A 20,273-nucleotide genomic window follows, 5' to 3' on the forward strand; every position below is an offset into this window, starting at 1 on the left:
ACAAAAGAGTCCTCTACACGTAGATTCTGTGTTTGGGGATGAGCGGAAACTAACCAGAACTGGTTCACACTATGAGCAAAGTATTATACCAGTCAGTCAGTCAGTCAGTCTCCCAGGTGGTCTGAATTCCAGCTGAAGCTTCCCTCTCCCCTCGAGCAAGCTGCCTCCTCTCTGGCCCACGGGCACTGGATGGTTCCCAAGAACTCCTCCTGGTTCAGCATATTAAGTCTCTTCAAGGTCTTCTCCCATGAGACCTGGGAGCTCCCCTCAGATGGGAACGCCACTCCCCTCGCCAGTGTCGGTCTTCTCTGAATGTTCAGGAAACAGGAACCATAGCCACGCACTGTAGGGACATTCAGGTGAGACCGTGACTGTGGAAAAGCTGTGGACACGGAAAAGCACCAGATACACATGAACTTTAACAAAGACCTGAAAAGCTAAGCATAAATATGGACACCACATACCAAAGATGAGACAAAAGTCTGAAATGAGATGCTTGTCAAAAGTATTCTGAGACTTTATTAATTCGTACCTATTGAAGAAAAAAAAAACCCTATATACAGCTATGTGCACAAAACTCGAAAGACCAGAAGCAATACATCTCTCTGGCGTGGGCCTTACCATTACTCCTTATTTAAAACACACTAGATTTCCCCATGACTTTCAAAATGACATGGTCATTGTAGAAAATTTGAAAAATAGGAGAAAGCATAAGAAGGAAAATAAAAATCACCCATAATCCCACCACTCAGAGATAACTTAACATTTTTGCTGTATCTGTTCTATGCTTAAAAAAAAAAAAAAACATTTTATATGTGTTTTACACGAGTGACGTCACACTAAATACAGTTTTGTGTCCTGCTTTTTTCACTTCGCATGGCATTAGGAACATCTCCCCATGACGTTACAAAGTCTTGGTGAATATGAATGCACCGGCCACTTGTTCGGCCCCACGTGAGGACTGGGCGTTCGCCCCGGGCTGGGCACCACGCTGCCTGGATGGGGAATAAATAGAAGAGACGCCAGAAAAGCAGGTGCGGGATTGCTGAGTCCACAGCACAGATGAATTCTGGGCTGATCTCCTTCCCTGGGAGGGAGTCCGGCTCCGAGCAGGATTTCCCTGCTTCACATGAGGGCTTGCTGGCAGGTTCATTCATCTGAGATCAGGCCTGGCCAAGGTCTGTGTCACGAGGCTCTGACACGAAGGTCAGCCAGGATAGGGAGCATTTCTGAACTGACAGTGTCAGTCAGTGGAAAACACGGCTCTGCTTGCTCCCCGGCTAGTTAGTTAACTCCTTTTCAGGAGCGAGGTTAGGAGGAGTCAGGGTCCTCTAAAAAGACCCTGCTCCGAGCAGCTTTGGGCTTTCAGCTCCGTGGCTGAGCGAGGGTCAAAAAGCAAGAGCAAATGAGAAAAAGAGTAATCACCCCAGATGGCTCAGGGAACAAGAGCAGGGTAGGCGGGTGATGTCCACTGCAGCCTCTGGACGGGGCCCAGCAGCCGGGCCAGCCTGCCTCGCCTGGTAGCCGATGGTCTTGCTGCGACACCACTCGAGCAGAATCTGCTTGATGCTGCTGGCGCTGGCCACTCCGAAGCTCTGTGAGCGCTTCAGCTTTGCCCGGGTCTCGCCCTTCCCCCTGCGGAGAGAGGGCAGGCCTGCTGGGGGCTGGGGGCCAGGGGGCTGCCTCTCAGCTGCCATCTGCTCCGGGAATGTGCCCCACCAGCTCTGCTCACCCAGGGAGATGCTCTGTCGGCAGGCAACCTCCCAGCCCCACGCCCACGTCCAGGCGTGCGCCCCGTGTCCCAGCTGCACTGCGTCCACTGATGGGGTCCGGCAGGACCAGCCCCCTTCCAGCCTCCAGGCCCCCTGTGTACTTCCCACACTGGCGATCCTGCGGCAGAGGACCTGAGCCCACATGGCCCATGCCCCTGCCCTCTGCTTGGAAAACCCTCCTTGCCTCCTCCATCCCACCCTTCCTCTGAGCTCCTTCCGAGGCCGCCCTCCCTCATGGTTTCCTATTCTAGGCCCCAAAGACACTCTTTATCGGCCAAGATCAGGTTGTCTGGGTCAGTGGGACAGTTCCTGTGTCTGTCCCCCTCACCAGAGTCAGAGCCTTGGGAGCCAGGACTGGGGGGTCATTGTCTCATAGGCCTGGGCCAACCCTAAATGTAACAGGAATCAATACCACTCACTGACAGGAGGGCTGGATAAACATGCAAAGGTGGCCCTGTTTCTAATGGGGCGGGCGGTGTAGTGTGACAGGGAGCCAGTGGTACTGGGGTCTCACTGTGTCACCTCCAGCTTCTGCTGGGAATCCCAGTGACTGCCCTCTGGTCTCCCCAGTCATGCCTGGAAACTAACCTGTCCAGTTGGATGAGGGATGTGGGTGTGAGGGTGCCTGGAGTTCCCTCTTGGAATGTGGGAGAGGGGCTGGGGTCTCATCACAGCCTCCCTTCCCAAAACTGGAGCCACCTGCCCCTCAGCCGGCCCTGTAGCCAGCCCTGACCTATGTCTTGCCTGAGAGGTCACATCTTGGGGAACTGCCCTCGGGGGAACAGGACAGGGCCAGCTTTGCTCTGCCTGCCTGCCTGACCCCAGTGTGGGCTCAGGCTTTCTTTGGGGGCCCAGACTGGTCTGGGAGGGTGCTAAGAGCATCCATACTTGCCGGCTCCTGTGTCCTGCTCCCATTTCTCAAACAATGCCTTCCGGGCCTGTGCCCCCGAGGTGCGGGGCAGCGTCTGCGACCGCACCAGCTCCCGGCGACGCTCCCCCTGCCGATGGGCCTGAGTCGTGGCTGGCGGCTGTGTGGAGGGGGGCGACTGGGGTGGCGTCACCCGAGGTGGGCTGAGGAGAGACCACCGAGTCAGGAGCACAGATCTGGCCATCACTAGCTCGCACAGGCCCCGGGCCTCCACCCCACTGAATGTGAAATGAGGCAGCGGCGGGGCTACAGGCAGAGAGGAAGCACCCCTGTTCCAGCCCCCAACCGGTTCCGCAGGTTTTTGGAACTGAGCTGCTGTCTGAGGCCGGCCTAGCCAGCAGTGGGCCCCCTCTCTGCACATAATCGCCCCTCGGCAGGTGTCAATGCCTGGGGTGGGCGGGGGCGTCCTCCTGGCAGGACAAGCACCCAGAACCAGCCCCACCAGGATCAGGCCCCCTCCTCGCCACCACTAAATAAGATCCCCTCTGTTTCCCCCCTAAAACAGTTTGTCAGAAAGTCACAATTCTCCTTTTATTATTAAGAGGGGGAGAAAAAAGCCAAGCCAGCCCCCACCCAACACCCAGCTCCGATCACAGTCCACAGGGCCTGGGGGCAGCGCATGGGGACAACCGGAGGCCAGGAGGCAGCCTGTAACACAGGGAAGCCCCCACAGACCTCCCCCAGGGTAAGGGCCTCTCCAGGTAACTCCTCAGTCCACAAGCAGGAAGCCCCCAGCTCAGAGGGAGCCTAGCCAGGATGGCTGAAGATCCATCCTGTGGGGACTGAGAAACTCTCTCCAATCTTTGGACAGACTTGCTTTGAAGGATCCTTAAAGAAACCAGCCCTCCGCCGTATTGCTCCAAACAAAACTCTCTACCAAGCTTCGCTGCCTCATTTCTCCTCTCAAACCCCACCCTGCGACACTGCTGCCTTAGTTCTCCAGAGGCACCAAGCCAAGGAAGGTGCCTCCTCCTGGGGTTGGCACTGGGAGCTCCGTGCAGGGGCCTGGGTAGCCTGGGTCCAAGGCCAAGGCCAGACACTTCCTGGGGAGTGACGACCCTGCCACCGGGAACAGGGGCCCTGACTCGCCTGTTATTGTTCCTGCTGGCCGTCACCCCCCCATAGCCAGAGCTGGACAAAGACCGTGGGAGGGAAGAGTTCTTCTCTGCGGGACAAAGGGAGGGAGAGAAATAACAAACCCTGGCCTTGGGGAGGGCCACCACTGCCTGCCTCCCATCCTTTGACCCCACCCTGAGCTAGTCACCCAGCATCACTCTGGGCACTGGCAGGACCTCTGGGCTAAGCTGACCCTGCCTGGGCCAACAGTTGAGGAGAAAGGATGCTGGAACATAGAGCAATGACATAAAAGAGGTCCTTTACAGTACTCCTCACTGCATTTGAGAGCACAGAGCCCAGGGCCTCCTGTGCTGCATATCCAGTAGATACCATGTTACCAAGCCCTCATTCTGGAAATCCACAAAGCCCGACCCCAGGACACACCCTGGGGCCTGATCACAGGTCCAAGACAGCCCCAGGGGGACCATGCCAGGTTTGTTACACACAAAGTGTGCAGGGCAGGCGGCCACCTTCTAACCACAGCCTTGATCTGCAGTAAAAGCCATGGTCGTACCCCGCAGGATGAGGCTACTTCACAGCAGCTCTGGGAGAGGAGCCGGGAAAGATGGGCCCCATCTGATGGAGCAGGCGAGCTGGGGACGGGGGTGGCAGTGACAAGCACAGTGGGTAGGGCCCGGCCCCAGGATTTCTGAGTCTCCTGCAAACCACCCCCAGCCCCTGACCTCCCTCCCATTTTGAGGTCATGGTCTCCTGCTCCTACCACTGGGACTGGGAGTCCAGGATGTGCTGGCCTCGCTGAGGCTTGAGCTGAGGCCCCCCAGGATGGCAGCAGACATGGGCGAGAGAGTTGTGGCTGAGGTCTCCCCAGAGAACTTCTCGGAGACTCGTGTGATGGCCGTGACTGGCTGGTGAGGCTGCCGCAAAGAGAGGCTCACAGGTCGAGGCTTGAGGGGCTCTGGTGTTGGGATGGTTTGGGCGGCTTCGGGGGGCCCATCACCCGGACCTGAAACAGGTGACCAGCAGGGGTCGGGGGGTTTCAGCCATGGCATTGACAGGGGCCTCAGAACCACCCAGGAGGACTCCAGCCTCTGTGAACTCTCCTCTCACCTCCTCCAGGAAGGCCTCCCTGATCACTCCTGCCTCCCTGATCTCCCCCTACTGGGGAAGTCTCACTGCTCCAACCAGAGGTGATGCCTGCTCCAACATTCCCTAATAGAGAGTTCAAGAAATAGTTGCCTGTCAGTCCACTCTCTACCCTGCTCAGTGCTTGGACAATTCCCCAGTCCCTGCGGGTATTCCTCCAGCCAGCCCTCCTGGGCCATCAGCCCCCACCTGCCCCAGGCTGGTGCCCGTTCTCCACGATGTACGAGTTTGAGGTTCTCCTCATCTCCGCCTCGCTGGCTTCGTCATGGTGATCCACACTCTACAGAGAGACAAACACCGCGGAGGCCCAGTCAGCCGGGGCCAGCTGCCCACCCCGAAATCACTTCCCAAAGCTCCCCCTGGTTCGAGCAGGGCAAATGCTTCTGAGAGAGACAGACCCCAGGAGGTATGGTGATGGGCCAGGGTCACCCAGGAGGCTAGGGGGACTCAGCCCCAGCAGTTGAGCCCCCGAGATCCTGGAGGCAAATGGCTCCACTGGACACATTCCAGACCCCCAAGATGCTAGGGACAAAAGTCAAGACAGAGTTCCAAAGGACTGTTCAAGGTGGCCCTACCCGTCCCCAAGGCTGGACCGGGTGACGGGGGCTGGGAGAGCCTGGCCCCTGCTCGTGCCAGGGGCTGCCTGTGTGGGAGCAGCCTAACCCAGCGACACACGGTCTTTCTGGGCCAACAATGGGCCTTGGAGCCAGCCCAATGGTGAAGCCTTACCATTGGATGCAGGGTCACAAGATTTGCCTGGATGTCCAGAGTACTGGGGCCTGACTGGCTCCTTGAGGCCCCTCCATCCCCTCTGGGCTGCAGCGGTGGGGAGTGTCATGCAGAGAGAGAGCCCAGACCAAGGGCCAGCAGGGGAACCCGCCATCCAGGCTGTGCTGCCGGCCCCTCCTGGGTCTCAGTTTCCCTGTTTGAGATAAGGGAGTAGGCTAAAAAAGCATCTACCACTTCAACCCCTTTTCTGGCCATGCCACTTAAACCAACATGCTCTGTCCTCCCAGGTAGGTGCTACCACACCCATTTTACAGATGGGACCCGAGGGCTCAGAAAGGGGATGTGTGCTGTCCAAGGTTACACAGTGAGCAGCAGCTGAGATGAGGCCAGGAGGGACATTATCCTCAACCTTGGCCCTGCCTTTCTCACAGTGAAGGAGGGTGGAGGGCTCAGAGCATCTGTGAGGCTGGTGGGTCGGCCTGGCAAGAGGGGTACACGGGCAGACGCCTATAAGGGGCTCTACCAAGAGCCCACAACGGGTGGCTTGAGAGGTTGGCCATACCTCTCCTTAGATGGCCGCACATCTCCAGATGGGTCCCCTTGTCTGCTAGGTTCCCAAATGACAAAAGCCCATCCCTGGCCCCCGACGGCTCATCCATGCCACCCTACCCATCCATGGGGGAATCAGTCTGGCGGGGGAGCCAGCACCTTGAGCAGGCGGCGAAAGGCTAGCATGAGGGCGCACGCCTGAGACAGACTTCACCCAGCCCAGGGGGTCAGAGAGAGCCTCCCAGAAGCAGCGGGGCTGAGCCAGCCTGGAGTGAGCCAGGCAGACCAGGAGTGGAAGCCATGCCCCGCAGAGAGACTAGTGTCTGCCAGAGACATCAAGGCACAAAGCATTCAGATCCAGTGGCTAGAGAAGCAGTACACAGTCCAAGGTGCCAGCCGGGAGAACTCGGACATGACTCCTTGGACAAGAAGGAACTGAAGGTCATCAGTTCTGGGTTTTAGGAACATCCTTCAGAAGCCAGTGAGACAGTGGCATGGAAGGGGGTGACCAGATGGCCAGGTACCTCCCTACTCCTGGGTAGGGACCCAGGGAGGAGAGATGGGGCAGTGAAGGAGTGGAGGGCAAAAGGGATTCCAAGGTTTGCAGGGAGTAAGTGAATGTGGAGGAGGGGGAGACATCACACCTCTTCTAGGCAGGGGCTTTGGGCCTGGCTGACGTGACCTGGGGGGGTGGGGTTGGTGGGAACTGCAGCCATGAGGCGCGGGGAAGAGGTCTGAGGGACTCTCCCTGATGGAAGAGGTAGGACAACGTTTACAGGCTGAGAGAAAGGCTCCAGCAGGGGGAGGGACACTCGGAGAGGTTGGGACCCTGGGGAGAAAGGAGAGGACGGGACTTGAGCCCGGGGAGAGACTGGGCTTGGAGAGGAGGTGACCATTCAACTTCCAATTCAGAAGGACGGAGCAGGAAGGGCTAGGCTCACTGGCAGGAACAGTGGAGAAGTTGAGGGCGGCCATCTCCTTGTGCCTCAGAGTGTGGAGGGCACCCCTAGAGCCACAACGAGCCTAACCTGAAGCCAGCTCAGCAGAAGGAGGAGAAACAGCCAGCCTATCCTGAATCCCGGACCCCACCTGTCACCAGGCTCTCAGCTCTGGGGGCCGTGTCCCCCTCCACCCCCCCATACTCTGGTCCGACAGGTTCCACAGGTCTACACAGGGGCCTGGAGAGATGGGCTGATGGTGAAACCATTTTCCCAGGAATGTGGGTCTCTCTGGGGGACGCCTGCCCATGCACGTTGCAGGCCCCTCACCTCCCAGGATGCCCCAGGGGACCAGAAGCCACAATCAGACAGGAAGTAGGTTCTGGACCAGGTGGATTCCTGCCAAGGGGTCTCCAGCAAAGCAGGAGGGAAAGAGGATGGGGGCTGAGTCATGCTGGGAGGCTGGAGTCCCAGGTTCCCCCTGCCCCTCCTCCCACCTCCCCCACTCCGGGACTGGAACTCCTGCTCACCTAAGGAACGGGCTCGAACCACGCCTCAGACCAAAGGGCTGTTCAGAGACCACCCTCCATCCCACCACACAAGCCTGGGGGTCACCACTAAACTTACGCCATGACTAAAGGCAGCAGCAGAGTCAGGTTGGGGTTTCTCTGTCCACAAAGCACTCATGCCTTCCAAGAGCAGAAAGGACAACTCAAGACAAAGTTGTGAGGCCGAGGGAGTGGGGTGGGGAGAGTGGGGTAACCACCCCAGCGCGACCTGAGCCTCAAACCACAGAGCTGGGCTGGGCCGCGGTCCCCAAGCCCACCCACAGGGCCCCCAGCTCCTTCCTTCCCTTCAGCCACAGGGAAGGGAACCAGGGGAGGGGACCTCTGTGTGCTGGGGCCAAGATAAAATCACTGGAGAGCCCAGAGGACGGGATGGGTCCTGGGGAGCTGGCTCGAGCACCTCCAAGATCTGGGCTTTGTTTTAAGAAGGGGGAGGCTTCCAGGAGGGAGCCCAAGCCTGGGAATGTCAGGAAGAGAGACTGGGGATGGGTAAGTCCGAGTTCAGTGACCCTCTCCCTGGGGAAGTTTGCATACACTGCTGTGAGGGCAGGAATCTTAGTTTGGGCATCCCTGGTGCTGCCAGACCCCACGCGGGCTCGTGCATGGACAGGGGAGCGTCTGTGTGCCCAGCACAGCCCCCGACGTGTGTGCGGACAGAGTCCCCAGCCTGAGCCCCAGCCTGAGCCCCAACCTCGGCTGCCCCACCCTCTGCCTCCTCCACCCTCTGCCTCCTCCCGGCTCACACCATGGTTTTAAGGACTCATTTCAAACTTCTCCCCAAAGCATTTAGCACTCTTATCACACAGTGTGTCTGGGAAAGGAAGGCAGATAAGGCAAGTCTGGTTTCTTTCACGGTCAGACCTCGACGCTGCTTCTGCCAGTCACTCCTGAGAGGCTCCACTGACTCTGACATGGGGACCTGGTGGCTCCTGCTCAGCCGAGGGACATTTCCAGGCCTGGCCTCAGGCTGCTACCATCCACTGAAGGTCCCCAGCCAGCTCCCTCCACTAGCCAGACCCCCGCTGTGGCTCCGTGGACACGCTTACAAGCCGACATGGCTGATGTCACCGTTATAGCCACCCAGCCCGCGCAGCACAAGGGGCAAAGCAGGGCAGGGCCAGTCCCCCTTAGAGACGAGGAAACTGAGGTCCAACTGAGAGATGTCCCCAAGGCCTCACAGAAAATGCAACAAAAGCAGTTCCTGTTTGCTCCAGGGTCTCAGGCCTCCTACAGGGAGTCCTCCCTGATTTCTCCCACCCTCTCGCTCCTCCCGGAGCCTCCCTTGCTAGTCACTGCCTAGCAAGCTCAAGGTCTGCCCACACAGAAGCAGATTACTAGATCAACTCATTCTGCATTGACCCCAAGGCATACACATAGGTTGACTATGCCCCACCTCCAAACCCGGCAGTCCCGTTTGAATCAGAAGGAAACAAAAGGGTCTCAGCAAAGGGTCTCTAAGTCTCATTGCTGGTTACAGAGGGGCAGTGTAACACCAGCCCCCGCAATGCCTGACGACCACCAGCACTGGCTCTCGTGTGTGGATGAGACCCTCACACCCAGACCCCCTGGGGGCACAGACACAGGCGTATGAGAGGTCAGACAGCCCCGGCACCCAGCTGTGACTGTCCAGTCTTGCCCCGGAGCCCCGATTCCTTGTTCACAATCCAGTGTCCGATCACAAGCTGCCAGGCACAGCCCACGAGCAAGAACATGTGGATAACTCTGTGCAGCACCCCTCACTGCCAGAAACTGGCTGCGAGCCCGTGCCCGCACCCCTGAGAGGTGGGCTGCAAGAGAAGTGGGGAGCAGTGCCTCTGGTCGGGCGGGGGAAGCGGCCTCAGGCCCAGGGAGCTGGTGCTCAGGGGCTGCAGAGTGTCCGTCCGACCCCACTGGACACCTTGAGCGTCCTCCACCCGCAGTGCTCAACTACGCCTGCTGTCCCTCCTCCTCCCAGGCCTTCTGAAATCCAGAACCTACTCCCCAGCCGTGTCTTCCTCCTCAACCTCCAGCGGGCTGCAGCATTCCCGCTGACCCCCAATCTCTTCTTCCTGAAGGGGTCCCCTCTCTCGATGTCTAAGAATGGGCTTTCCAGAGCCTCTGAGCTCCCTGACAGCTCCTCAGCCTCTGCCCAGGGCTCCTGACTCACCGTCTCCTGCACAGCTGCCCGGAAGGCCTCACCTGATCTTGCTTCAACCACCAGCTCTGGCCTGATATCTCCCTAACCTCTGGCGTCGGCTACTCTCAGCCCACCAGATCTGTGACTCCATCTGCTCCAGGACAGCTTCACCTGGATGTCCCACAGCCCCACACCCTCAGCACAAAACAGATGGAAACTGGCATCTCCACCAGATCGGTGCCCCAGTAGTCCCCCGGCAGGGCTTCGCTCTCTGCCCCCCTGCTCATATCCAAAGACCATCTCACCCTGATGATTCCCCCTTGGAGATCTCCGTCCAAGGCACCCCAGCTCTCCCGCTCCCCAGCGCTGCTCCTGCTATGGCCGTCCTCTCTTCTTGGACCATCACAACTAAGTCCCCCTATCTCCAGCCACCCTCCAACCTGCCATCCATCCTTGAGGGCGCTTGTCGGATACAAGGAGGACCCTGTCTGTCCCCTGCCCAGTGCCCCACTATCCCCATAACCCAGAGAACTAGCTTACCCCACATTGGCCAATTCCCACTGAAAAACTGTTAGACGACTGAAGACACATCTCTCACACGAACGCGTGGATTCGTGTACGTATACGTATTCATGTGTGACTCCAAGAGTAGTTTTCTAAAACTTGGACAGCTGCCTCCACATGCAGATGAGACCTCCACCCCAAAGCAAAGCCCAACTCCCTGGCCCAGCATCCGGGGGCCTTTACAACTCGCTCTTCCACTCTCATACCCACCAGGGTCCCTCTGGTCAGTGAGTCCTTTCAGGCCCTTAGAGGCTCTAGGCACAGCCCCCTACACCCGCCCCTGCACTAGCAGCAGCAGATCCTAAACCTCCAGCACAAAGCCGGCCTGAGACGCCCACTAGGACGGGACTGCTGTCCGGCTGCCTGCACTGCTGCTACGGCTTGGTCTGGGCCATCTCCCACCCAGGCTGGGACATCCAGGGGCAAGGGCTAATCTGATCCCCCTCCTCCTGGTCCCTTGAGGTGCAGCCCAGCCTACACAAGGACTCTGCGTGTGTGATGGATTGAACCAAGGAGGGACAGCAGGTGCAGGCTACCCAGACCCTGGAAACCCAAGCCCAGGGCACATGCCTGGGCAGGGTGGAAAATCCCACCTAAGGGCCACTGCACACACCATGGGAACATTCTAACCTGCCACTCCAGGAGGCCCCACGCTCAGGGGAGTGACTGGTCCACACCGGCCTCTGCCCCACCCCCACGCGGTGTGGGCCTCTGGCCGGTCACTGACCCCAGAAATCTAGACTGCCCACGGCTCTTTCCCCCTGGTTCCCCTGTCTCTTCTTTCACGGTAAGGATTTACCCCTGCAAGTTTCCAAATGCCCGGCTGCACCCCAACAGACTGCATTCTCCTCCGCTCAACACACAGAAGGGCTTGAGTTCTCAATCCAGGTTAATCAATAACTCAAGCCGTCAGAGTTCAGTGAAGCGGCAACGCGGGGAGCGCGTGAATGGAGGGGGGGGGGGGTGAAGGGTTGCCGACCATTCCAAGACACAGGCCCGGGCAGTGTCGAACAGAGAGGGGCAGCACTTCAGCGCCCAAGCCCTTAGTGCCAAGGCACAGTGGAGAGAGGGGAACAGAACAGGGCACGCCTGCAAAGAAGGGAGGGGCCCGAGACAGGTGCAGAGGGCAGGCTAAGCCGGTTTCTCCGAATGATGGCCGGACCCCCACAACCGAGTCGCAGCGGCGGGTGGCGGGACAGCCCCGGCACCGGCACGCACTCCGGACCTAGCGGCGGCGGGGGTCGCGGAGTCCCCCTTCCCCGGCGCCTGAGCACAGACGCCCGCGCTCCCCGAGGCTCACCTGGCCGCGGCCGGACAGCGAGAAGGTGGCGTGGCTGGCGAAGCGCGCGGTGCCCAGGCGGGGCGCACGGTCTGGGACGCCGTGGGCGGGCGGAGGGCTCGGCGTGCCGGGCGCGGGGGTCAGCCCGGTCGCCAAGCCCAGCGCCTCCACCTGGCGCGTCAAGCGCTCGAGTTGCGTCTGCAGCCGCTGGTTGTCGCGCTGCAGCTCGGCCACCGTGCGCGCCAGCGGCCCGGCCAGGCGCAGCGCCTCGGCCACGCGCTGCTCCATGCCGCGCTGCAGCCCCTGCATGTCCTCGTGCAGCGCGCGAACCGCGCCCTCTAGCGCCGCCTCGTAGCGGCCCAGCGCCTCGCGCACCGTGCGCGCCTCCTCGGGGTCGGGGGCCGGCTCCACGGCCGAGCCGGCGGGCGGGTCTCAAGGAGAGCGGGTCTGGCCCAGTGAGCAGCCGAGCTCTGCAGCTCCGAACCGCGACTGGCCTCCCATGGTTGGGTTCGCCGGAGGGGCGGTGGGAGGGGCGGGCAGAGGCCGGGGCGAGCCCGGCGAGCCCCGGGAATGGGCTCCGCTTGGGGGCGGGGCCTGGGGGCGGGGCCTGGCGGCTCGGGGTCACCCCCAACCCCAGCCCCTGTGACCCACGCGATGCGGCGAGGAGGAGTGTCGTCAGTGGCGCCGGAGGAGAAGAGCTCGCCCAGCCTCTCGTCTCCCTCGGTGCGGAGCTCAGGGGGAGGGCCGAGGCGGAGACCCCCTTGACCCTGGAGAAGCAGTGTGCGACATGTGGGAGGGACTGCGGGCCATCAGAGGAAGGCCTCGACCCCCAAGTGGACTTGATTTAGGAGACAGCGGACGTGGGTTATGCGTTCCCACGGGGCTCTGACGCTCAGGGCCCAGGAACTACTGGCGGTAGGGATCCCCCACTGCTCTGGGGGACCTGAGAGCGGCAGCAGTAACCCCCAGAACTGTCACCCTGTGCACATGACTGCCCGCTCTAAGCCGTGGACACGGCCCTCACAAGCACATACTTACGTGTGGCATCTTGGCCTGGAATTTCTTGTACCTAAGGGAGAGGGAGACAGGTGGTGAAGTCTCTCCTTGTCTCTGCAATTATGCACTCTCCCCTCCCAGCCCCACTCTGTGTAACAAGATTCCTGTGTCCTTCCTGCCAGTGGTCACGGGGCTCCGAGCTCACTGAGTGGCCCCTGTTGGGGCATCCACAAGTGACTGAGGTCAGACAGAGAAGAGAAGGTGTGCTTAGGACCGAATCTCCAAATTCTTGGGTCAGAGACCATGGGACTAATCACCTCTCTCCCTCCATCAGAGTCTCCGTCCCTGGCCTGTAACCACAGGCCAGGGCTCCCACCTCGATTCCCTCTCAACACCCCTTTCATGCTGGAACCCAGATATTCCTCCCTTCCATACCCCCCAACCTCCATACATCACGAGAAAGGGAGGAGTGAAAATAGCTTTTGCTTCGGAATGACAGAACGATGGGCAAAGGTGCTGTCTGACCTCACTTACATTGTAAAGTTGATTTGAAATAAAAAATGGGAGCATCTCCTCCTTCTTTGTGCAAAAAGCCTTTCCTGATTAGCCTTCTCCTTCCCAGGCCTGGCCCACTTGAAGGAGGGCTAGTGGCTGGGCAGGCACAGCCTGGTGGCAGGGGAACGAGAGGCCTGAAAGACTTGTTTCTGTCACACTAGGCTTCCCAAGATGTTTGCAGCCACAGACCTCCTGGACTGGCCTGCTCTACCCCAGAGGAGCTGGATCTACCTAACAGATGCTGAACGCCAATCCCCCCTCTCTCCCTGCTCCACAGGGACAGGAAGGAACTCTGGGTTACCTAATCCAAGGAGCCTTCCAGCAATTATTTCATGAGAAAGTCAAATGCCAAAAGGCGTGCATGGGGTGTGTGTGTGTGTGTGTGTGTGTGTGTGTGTGTGTGTGTGTGTGTGTGTTTTGTAAGTAGCTCTCTGCACACGGTGAGCCAGACTGCTCCCTGCATTCTTTCTCTGGGTGGAATCTTTGATAGAGACTAGGAGAGAGGCTTCTGCTACAGCTTCTGCCCCAAGTAGCACTCAGCCCCTCCAGGTCTGAGCACGGGAGCCTGGAGTTCGGAGACCCTGGTCTCTGCCAGGAAAGCCCAGCCACTTCCTTTGCAGAACCTGAGGAATGGCCAGGTGGGGAAGTTTGGGAGGGACTGAACAGCCTGGTCCCTGGCCCCATGGCCGATGTGCACCTGGGCCTGTGCCTGGTCCAGCAGCATAGAGGGGAGTGGGGGCAGGCAGGTGTCTGGCCTTCTCTCCCAGCTTCCCGGAGAAGGAAGGCTGGTGTGTCTCTAGGGTGGGAACCCTAACGGTTGATAGATCCTAGAGACTAGCTGCCCAGGATCCACCCACACTCTCCCACCTCAGGCAGGTTATCTGGTCTCTCCTGATGTACCATGACGACATCTGGGAGGGGCTGGGCAGGGCTCCATCTGTGACTGGCAAGGGCAGAGATGGGGCTTGCAGTGGGTTTTGGGCAGACAGTACCAGAATCATACCATCCCCCTTGGCTTCTCTGACTGCTGACAGTCAGACCACTGAGTCAGTAGCTGGAGATGAGCCTAGGAGAGGAGAGATGAACCAGGAGTGGGAGGAAGAGGGGCAGAGGGGCAGGGAGAGAAGGAGGGAGGGCAGAGGGGGTGATGCTGAGGTGGGGAGGGTGTGATCGACGACCAGTGCTACCCAAGAGCTGGCTCCACGCCACCTGGGGGGAGGCTGCAGCTTGCCCCAGGCCCCAGGGGCTCCTCTCAGCCATCCCCTCAAGGCCCCTCCTCCAACCCTCCCCCAGCTCCTGCCAGGTACCAGACTGTGGAGGAGGTGAGGGCTGATGGACCCTGCTGAACTCCCTCCATATTCACCAGCCCTCATGTCAGCAGGCTATCGAGGCCGACCTCCCACTGAGTCCCAGGGGCTCTGGCACCCACCCTTCCAGCTTCCCTTCCCCTGGCTGTGACCTGTCCACCACCTGCTGGTCCCTTGATCTGCTGTGCTGCTGGGCTGGAAGTGGAATATGGGACAAGGCTTCCTGAGTCCCCTGCCGTCACCTCACGCAGTCAAATCCTTGCCAGGCCCAAACCATGAAGCCAGGAGGTGAGATGGGGAAACGGAGGCCCCGGGAGGGACAGGGACAGGCCCGAGGCCACAAGTAAGGTCCGCAAAGACAGGACCAGAACCCAGGGCCCTGCCTCTAGTCCCAGCACCCCTCTGGGGGCAGCAGTCAAATCCAGCCAAGTCTGGGCAGCTCCTCCTGCTCCCAGTTTGCCTGGAGGCTCCAGTTCCCTGGAACTGCTCCTCAGAACTCTTCAGAACCCCCTCCAGGCCCTCCGGCACTGCCACCAGAGGACCATCCCTCCTCCTGCCAGTCCTGACTGCCCTCCCACCCCCTCAGCTTCTCCTCCCCAGGGACCTTCCTGAGTGGCTGTTCTTTCCCTCACCCTTTAACCGTGGTCCCCAGGGCTCTGATCTGGGCCTGACCCCTTTCACCCGCAGACCCTTTCTGGGTGGTGTCACCCACCCCCTCCTCCATACTGATGACTCCTGCTTCTCCATCCCCAGCCCAGCCCCTCTCCATATACTATAATTTCATGTGCACAACGTTAAGAGTACAGACATATGGGGGGAAAAAACCCACATAATATACCACTATACACATACACTAGGGTGGCTACATTAAAAAAAAAAAAAAGCCAACAATACTATGTGTTGCCAGGAATATAGAGCAACTGGAACTTTAATTCATTGCTGGTGGGAATGCAAAATGATAGTCACTCTGGAAAATAATTTGGTAGTTTTTTTTTTTAAATCAAGTTAACCATACACTTACAATATGACCCAGAAATTCCACTCTTCGATACTTATTTAAGAGGAATAAAAGCACATATCCACACAGAGACGTGTATACACGTTTATAGCAGCTATATTCATAATGATAAAAATTTGGAAACCTAATTCTAGCATTGGGTGAATAAGTAAACTGTAGTGTCTAGATAAAATGAACACTACTCAGTGATAAAGAGAAAAATTAGTAATACAAGCAAAGATATGAATGGTTCGCAAAGACTATACTAAGTGAGAGAAATCAGATATGAATGAGTGTATGTTGTGTGATTCCATTTATAATATGTAAATCCTTAAAACACGATTCCTTTGGAGAAGGAAAACGGATCAGGATAGAAATCAGATTGGTGGTTGCTAAGGGCCAGAGGTAAGAGGTGAGGCAAAGGACACAACGAACCATTTTAGTCGACAGACATGTTCTTTATCCTGATTGTGGTGCTGGTAAGTGGTGGTAGATAGTAACATTGGTGAATTTTACTTCATGTAAATTTTATCTTAATGAATCTGATTTTAAAAATAGATTGCATGACAGACTTGCTGGCTACCACTGGTCTTGACAGTAAAGTGAAGGCAGTTTGCTGCACTGGAAACTGGTTCCCCTAAAATCTGTTGGGAGGAAAAGACGTGTGACTGTTTGCTGTGTACCAGACATGAGCTGTGGCAGAGGAAGCGGCATAGAGCGTGATAAAACCTGGCCAAGGGCGCCACCTGGAGGGCAGCTGAGGCCTTAGCAGCAGGAAGCTGAAGCCTAGGCTGCCTGTGAGTGTAGGGGAGGTCAGACCAAGGGACTCACCTGTGGTGAGAGACCCCAATAATGGTGTGGGCTAGCAGATTTGGGAAGAACTTACAAAAGGGCCCCACTAGGTGAGGAGTCAGCTTTATACACATACCAGACCCGGCGAGATGCTGTGGTACTAGGGCTCATGGCACCAGTCAGAATAAGACCTTTCTTGCCCCTTTCCTCCCCTTCTCCCCAGCGTCAACTCTGGAGGAAGGAAAATCAGCCTAGTGAGTGAGAAAGAGAGTCTCAGGGTGTATGAGCAGTAGGGGAGGGGAAATAGGAGTTTATCTCACACACACACACACACACACACACACACACACACACACACACTCACTCACACTTTTTCCTGTTGCATACGGCCTATCCAAAATAGATCAGGTATGGAGATCCCTTAAAAAACTAAAAATAGACTTACCCTATGATCCAACAATCCCACTCCTGGGCATATATCTGGAGGGACCTCTAATTTGAAAAGACACATACACCCCAATGTTCATAGCAGCACTATATACAATAGCCAAGACATGGAAGCAGCCTAAATGTCCATCAACAGATGACTGGATAAGGAAGTTGTGGTATATTTATACAATGGAATACTACTCAGCCATAAAAAACCAAGTAACACCATTTACAGCAACATGGATGGACCTGGAGATTATCATACAGTACACTGTATGTATCATTACTTACAGTGAAGGAAGCCAGAAAGAGAAAAAAAAAAATACCACCTGATATCGCTTATACATGGAATCTAAAAAAATGACACAAATGAACTTATTCACAAAACAGAGAGACTCACAGACATAGGAAACAAACTTATGGTGACCAGGGGAGATGGAGTGGGGGTGGAGGGATAAAAGGAAGTTCTGGATTTGCAGATACCATCTACTATATATAAAATAGATAAACACCAAGGGCCTACTGTATAGCACAAGGAACTATATTGACTACCTTGTGATAGCCTATAATGAAAAAGATTATGAAAAGGAATATATATATATATATATATGTATATATATATATATATATATGAATTACTATGCTGTACACCAGAAATCAATACATTGTAAATCAACTATTCTTCAATTAAGTTAATAAATAAACAAAAAGCATATGCAGAGTCAAGAAACAAAACAAAAAAAAACAGATGGGGAAGGTACAAGGGAGACGTTTTCCTCAAATAAACTTTAAATTATTTTTTGGGTTGTACTTTTTTGCATTTTTAATTGTGGTAAAACATAACATAAAATTTACCATTTTAACCGTTTTTAAATGTATAATTCCGTGGCACCAAGTACACGTTATAACATTGTTATAAATCCATTTCTAGAAGATTTTCATCATCCCTAGTGGAAACTCCATGCCCACCAAACAATAACTCCCCATTAGCCCCGGCCCCCCACCCCTGGCAAGCACTATTCTATCCTCCATCTCCATTAATTTGACCATTCTGTATATTCTTTAAAATTGCAATTACTGAAATGAGACTTTTAGAACTTGAAGTGACCTAGGAAGTTTTTTGCCAAAGAAGAGTGTCCAAAAAACCCCGTCTCTGTATTCAATTCAAAAGGGTGATAATGAACCACCCCCACAGAACAAGTCTGAATGAAGACTGGGAGGCAAAAATCAAGCTTCCTTATGATGGTCCCCTGTGGGCAGTACTGGATCAAACTCACACTCACAAACAAGGGGCTTCTTTTACTCATAGGAGGAGAGATCTAGAGATACACAGGTCAGACGAGAAGATATTTGCAAACAACATAGCCAATAGGGGTTGGTACCTGAAATATACACAGAACTCATCCAACTTAGTATCAAAAAAGTAAACAACCCAGTTTAAAAATGGACAGAGGATCTGAATAAACATTTGCCCAAAGAAGACACACAGATGGCCAACAGGCACATGAAAAGATGCTCGACATCTCTAATCATCAGGACAATGCAAATCAAAACCACAACGAGATACCACCTCACGCCTGTTACAATGGCTATGATCATAAAGACAAGAAACAACCAGTGTTGGCAAGGATGGAGAGGAACGGGAACTTCCACGCACCATTCGTGGGAATGTAAAATGGTGTAGCCACTATAGAGGTTCCTCAAAAAAACCCTAAAAATGGAACCACCATATGATCCAGCAATTCCACTTCTGGGTGTTTACCGGAAGAAAACAAAAACAGTAATTCAAAAAGATATATACACCCCTATATTCACTGCAGCATTATTTACAATAACCCAGACACTGACACAAACCAAGTGCCCATCAACAGATGATTGGTTTGAGAAGATGCAGCGCACGCGCTCGCACGCACACACACACACACACACACAATGGAATCCTATTCAGCCATAAAAAAAAGAGTGAAATCTTGCCGCTTGTGACAACATAGATGGACCTAGAGGGTATTATGCTAAGTGAAATAAGTCAGACAGAGGGAGACAAATACTTACACGTGGAATCTAAAAAACAAAACAGAAACAGTGTCATAGATATAGAGAACAAACGGGTGACTGCCAGAGGGGAGGAGAGTGGAAGAACGGACAAAACAGGTGAAAGGGATTAAGAGGCACAGATTTCCTGCTATAAAAGAAATAACTCATGGGATGTAATGTACAGCGGGTCCTAGGGAAGCACAGATGGAAAACCACTCACCTTATCCACTGTCCTCATTGTACAAGATGGGAAGACTGAGGCTTGGGAAGCAGCAGGGGTGGGCACCCAGCGGTCTGGGGCAGAGGTGGCAGTGCTCACAGGCTCCAGCCCTTACAGAGAGCTCTCCTGTCCAGCAAGAGCGCTTTACAATTTCTAATGCGTTCTCACTGACAGGATCTCAAACAGTGAAACTAGGGCCTCTCCCCCGCCCCCACCTCCGAGCCAGTCCCACCAAAGCCCCATCTCTAGGGGCTCAGCAAGGACGTGGCGCCTCTGGGCGTGGGGCCCGGCAGGGTGACGGTGGTGGCCACTCGAACCCCATGGAGGTTGTTACAATTTCCAGGACCTGGGTTGATCACTCTGTTCGGACTGGATGAGACCTCACCTCATCTGGACTCCTTAATGGGCCCGGCAGGTGAGCAGAACCCCAGTCGGTGACAGGTGCCTCACCTGAACCGGACAACAGCAACACGGGACAAAGGCCTTAACAGGTGAGCGGAGCCCGGTCGACAGGAGGTGGAAGCAGCGGGCCTGCCGGTGCTTGCTCATCGTTTCTGCTGGGTCTTGATCTCAGAAGATAGAAATGGTAGCATAACAGACCACGTTTGGCCAGTGAGAAGTGCCCAGCACCCCCTGGTTAGATTTACTGTCCGCTTAGAGAAGGCCTGTGTACATAAAATGAAAAAGGTGCTTGCGACGTTCCCCACCCCCCCCCCCGAATTTTCAAAAGAAAACTTGCTACATCGAGGCCTTCTAGGTGTAAAGAAGCTGCCTACGTAGGATGAAGTCGAGGTAGAAAATTGCACTTTGTGTAAATGGCCATTTGCTTTTTTTTTTTAAAGAATCATAGAAAAGAAGTGTCTTTTGGAAATGACTTTTCAAAACCAAAAAACTGCCTTTTTATTGTCAATTTGCCTGGGGTAACGGTTTACACTTTGGTTTGATCACAGCCCTACTTTCCTCCTGCGCTGGGAAATTCAGAGGAATTGGCCCCAGTCATTTGGTGGCCTACAGCTCAAGGCGGCCCTGGGGAGTCAGAATGTGTTTCCTGGTCATAAACACCAGACAGGACATGCCAGGCTCTCCTGGGTGTTTCTGCAAAAACCTGGGTGCTCTTCGCGGACCCTCCCCCGGGTGAGGCGGGTGGGAGGCATCTTGCCCCGGGCTGCGGGAGGTGGGCGGGCGTGGACAAGCTGTCACACAGCGAGGCCACAGGGCTGTGTCTCCACCTGCCGCTGTGCCTCTGACTGCAGTAATTTAAAAAGTGAACACCTGTTAAAAA

The 20,273-nt window shown here is 55.7% G+C and overlaps 3 protein-coding genes across 3 annotated transcripts in view; 1 reads left to right on the plus strand and 2 right to left on the minus strand.

Annotated features, from left to right (window-relative positions):
• The window catches only part of LOC135323166 (smoothelin-like protein 2), a 22,103-nt gene extending 20,180 nt beyond the window's left edge, over positions 1–1,923 (minus strand). Inside the window, exons 1-2 of the mRNA XM_064494915.1 lie at positions 1,733–1,923; positions 1,513–1,635 (exon numbers count right to left, since the gene is read on the minus strand). Coding sequence (XP_064350985.1) covers positions 1,513–1,635; positions 1,733–1,923 — 314 coding nt within the window. The remainder of the gene's footprint in view (positions 1–1,512; positions 1,636–1,732) is intronic.
• Positions 1–20,273, plus strand: part of LOC116157877 (uncharacterized) — a 696,771-nt gene that overhangs the window by 299,911 nt on the left and 376,587 nt on the right. The window lies entirely within an intron of this gene.
• On the minus strand, positions 489–14,115 carry LOC135323167 (smoothelin-like protein 2). Its single transcript, XM_064494916.1, has 9 exons — positions 14,072–14,115; positions 12,700–12,730; positions 12,269–12,428; positions 11,683–12,092; positions 5,110–5,200; positions 4,538–4,780; positions 3,790–3,865; positions 2,661–2,843; positions 489–1,635 (listed from the first exon to the last, which is right to left on the minus strand). The coding sequence occupies exons 1-9, from the start codon at positions 14,113–14,115 to the stop codon at positions 1,422–1,424; spliced, it is 1,452 nt and encodes a 483-aa protein (XP_064350986.1). The 3' UTR covers positions 489–1,421.

The sequence above is a fragment of the Camelus dromedarius genome, chromosome 16, assembly GCF_036321535.1.
Source record: "Camelus dromedarius isolate mCamDro1 chromosome 16, mCamDro1.pat, whole genome shotgun sequence".
NCBI lineage: Eukaryota > Metazoa > Chordata > Mammalia > Artiodactyla > Camelidae > Camelus > Camelus dromedarius.

Excerpts from the sequence above, each read along its gene's own strand:
- LOC135323167 (XM_064494916.1), bottom strand. The coding sequence starts at position 14,115 with ATGGTACATCAGGAGAGACCAGATAACCTGCCTGAGGTGGGAGA. Across the intron at positions 12,429-12,699 it reads TCCAGGCCAAGATGCCACAC|GGTCAAGGGGGTCTCCGCCT; the intron begins GTAAGTATGTGC and ends CTGCTTCTCCAG. Across the intron at positions 2,844-3,789 it reads GCCAGCAGGAACAATAACAG|CCCACCTCGGGTGACGCCAC; the intron begins GCGAGTCAGGGC and ends GTCTCTCCTCAG.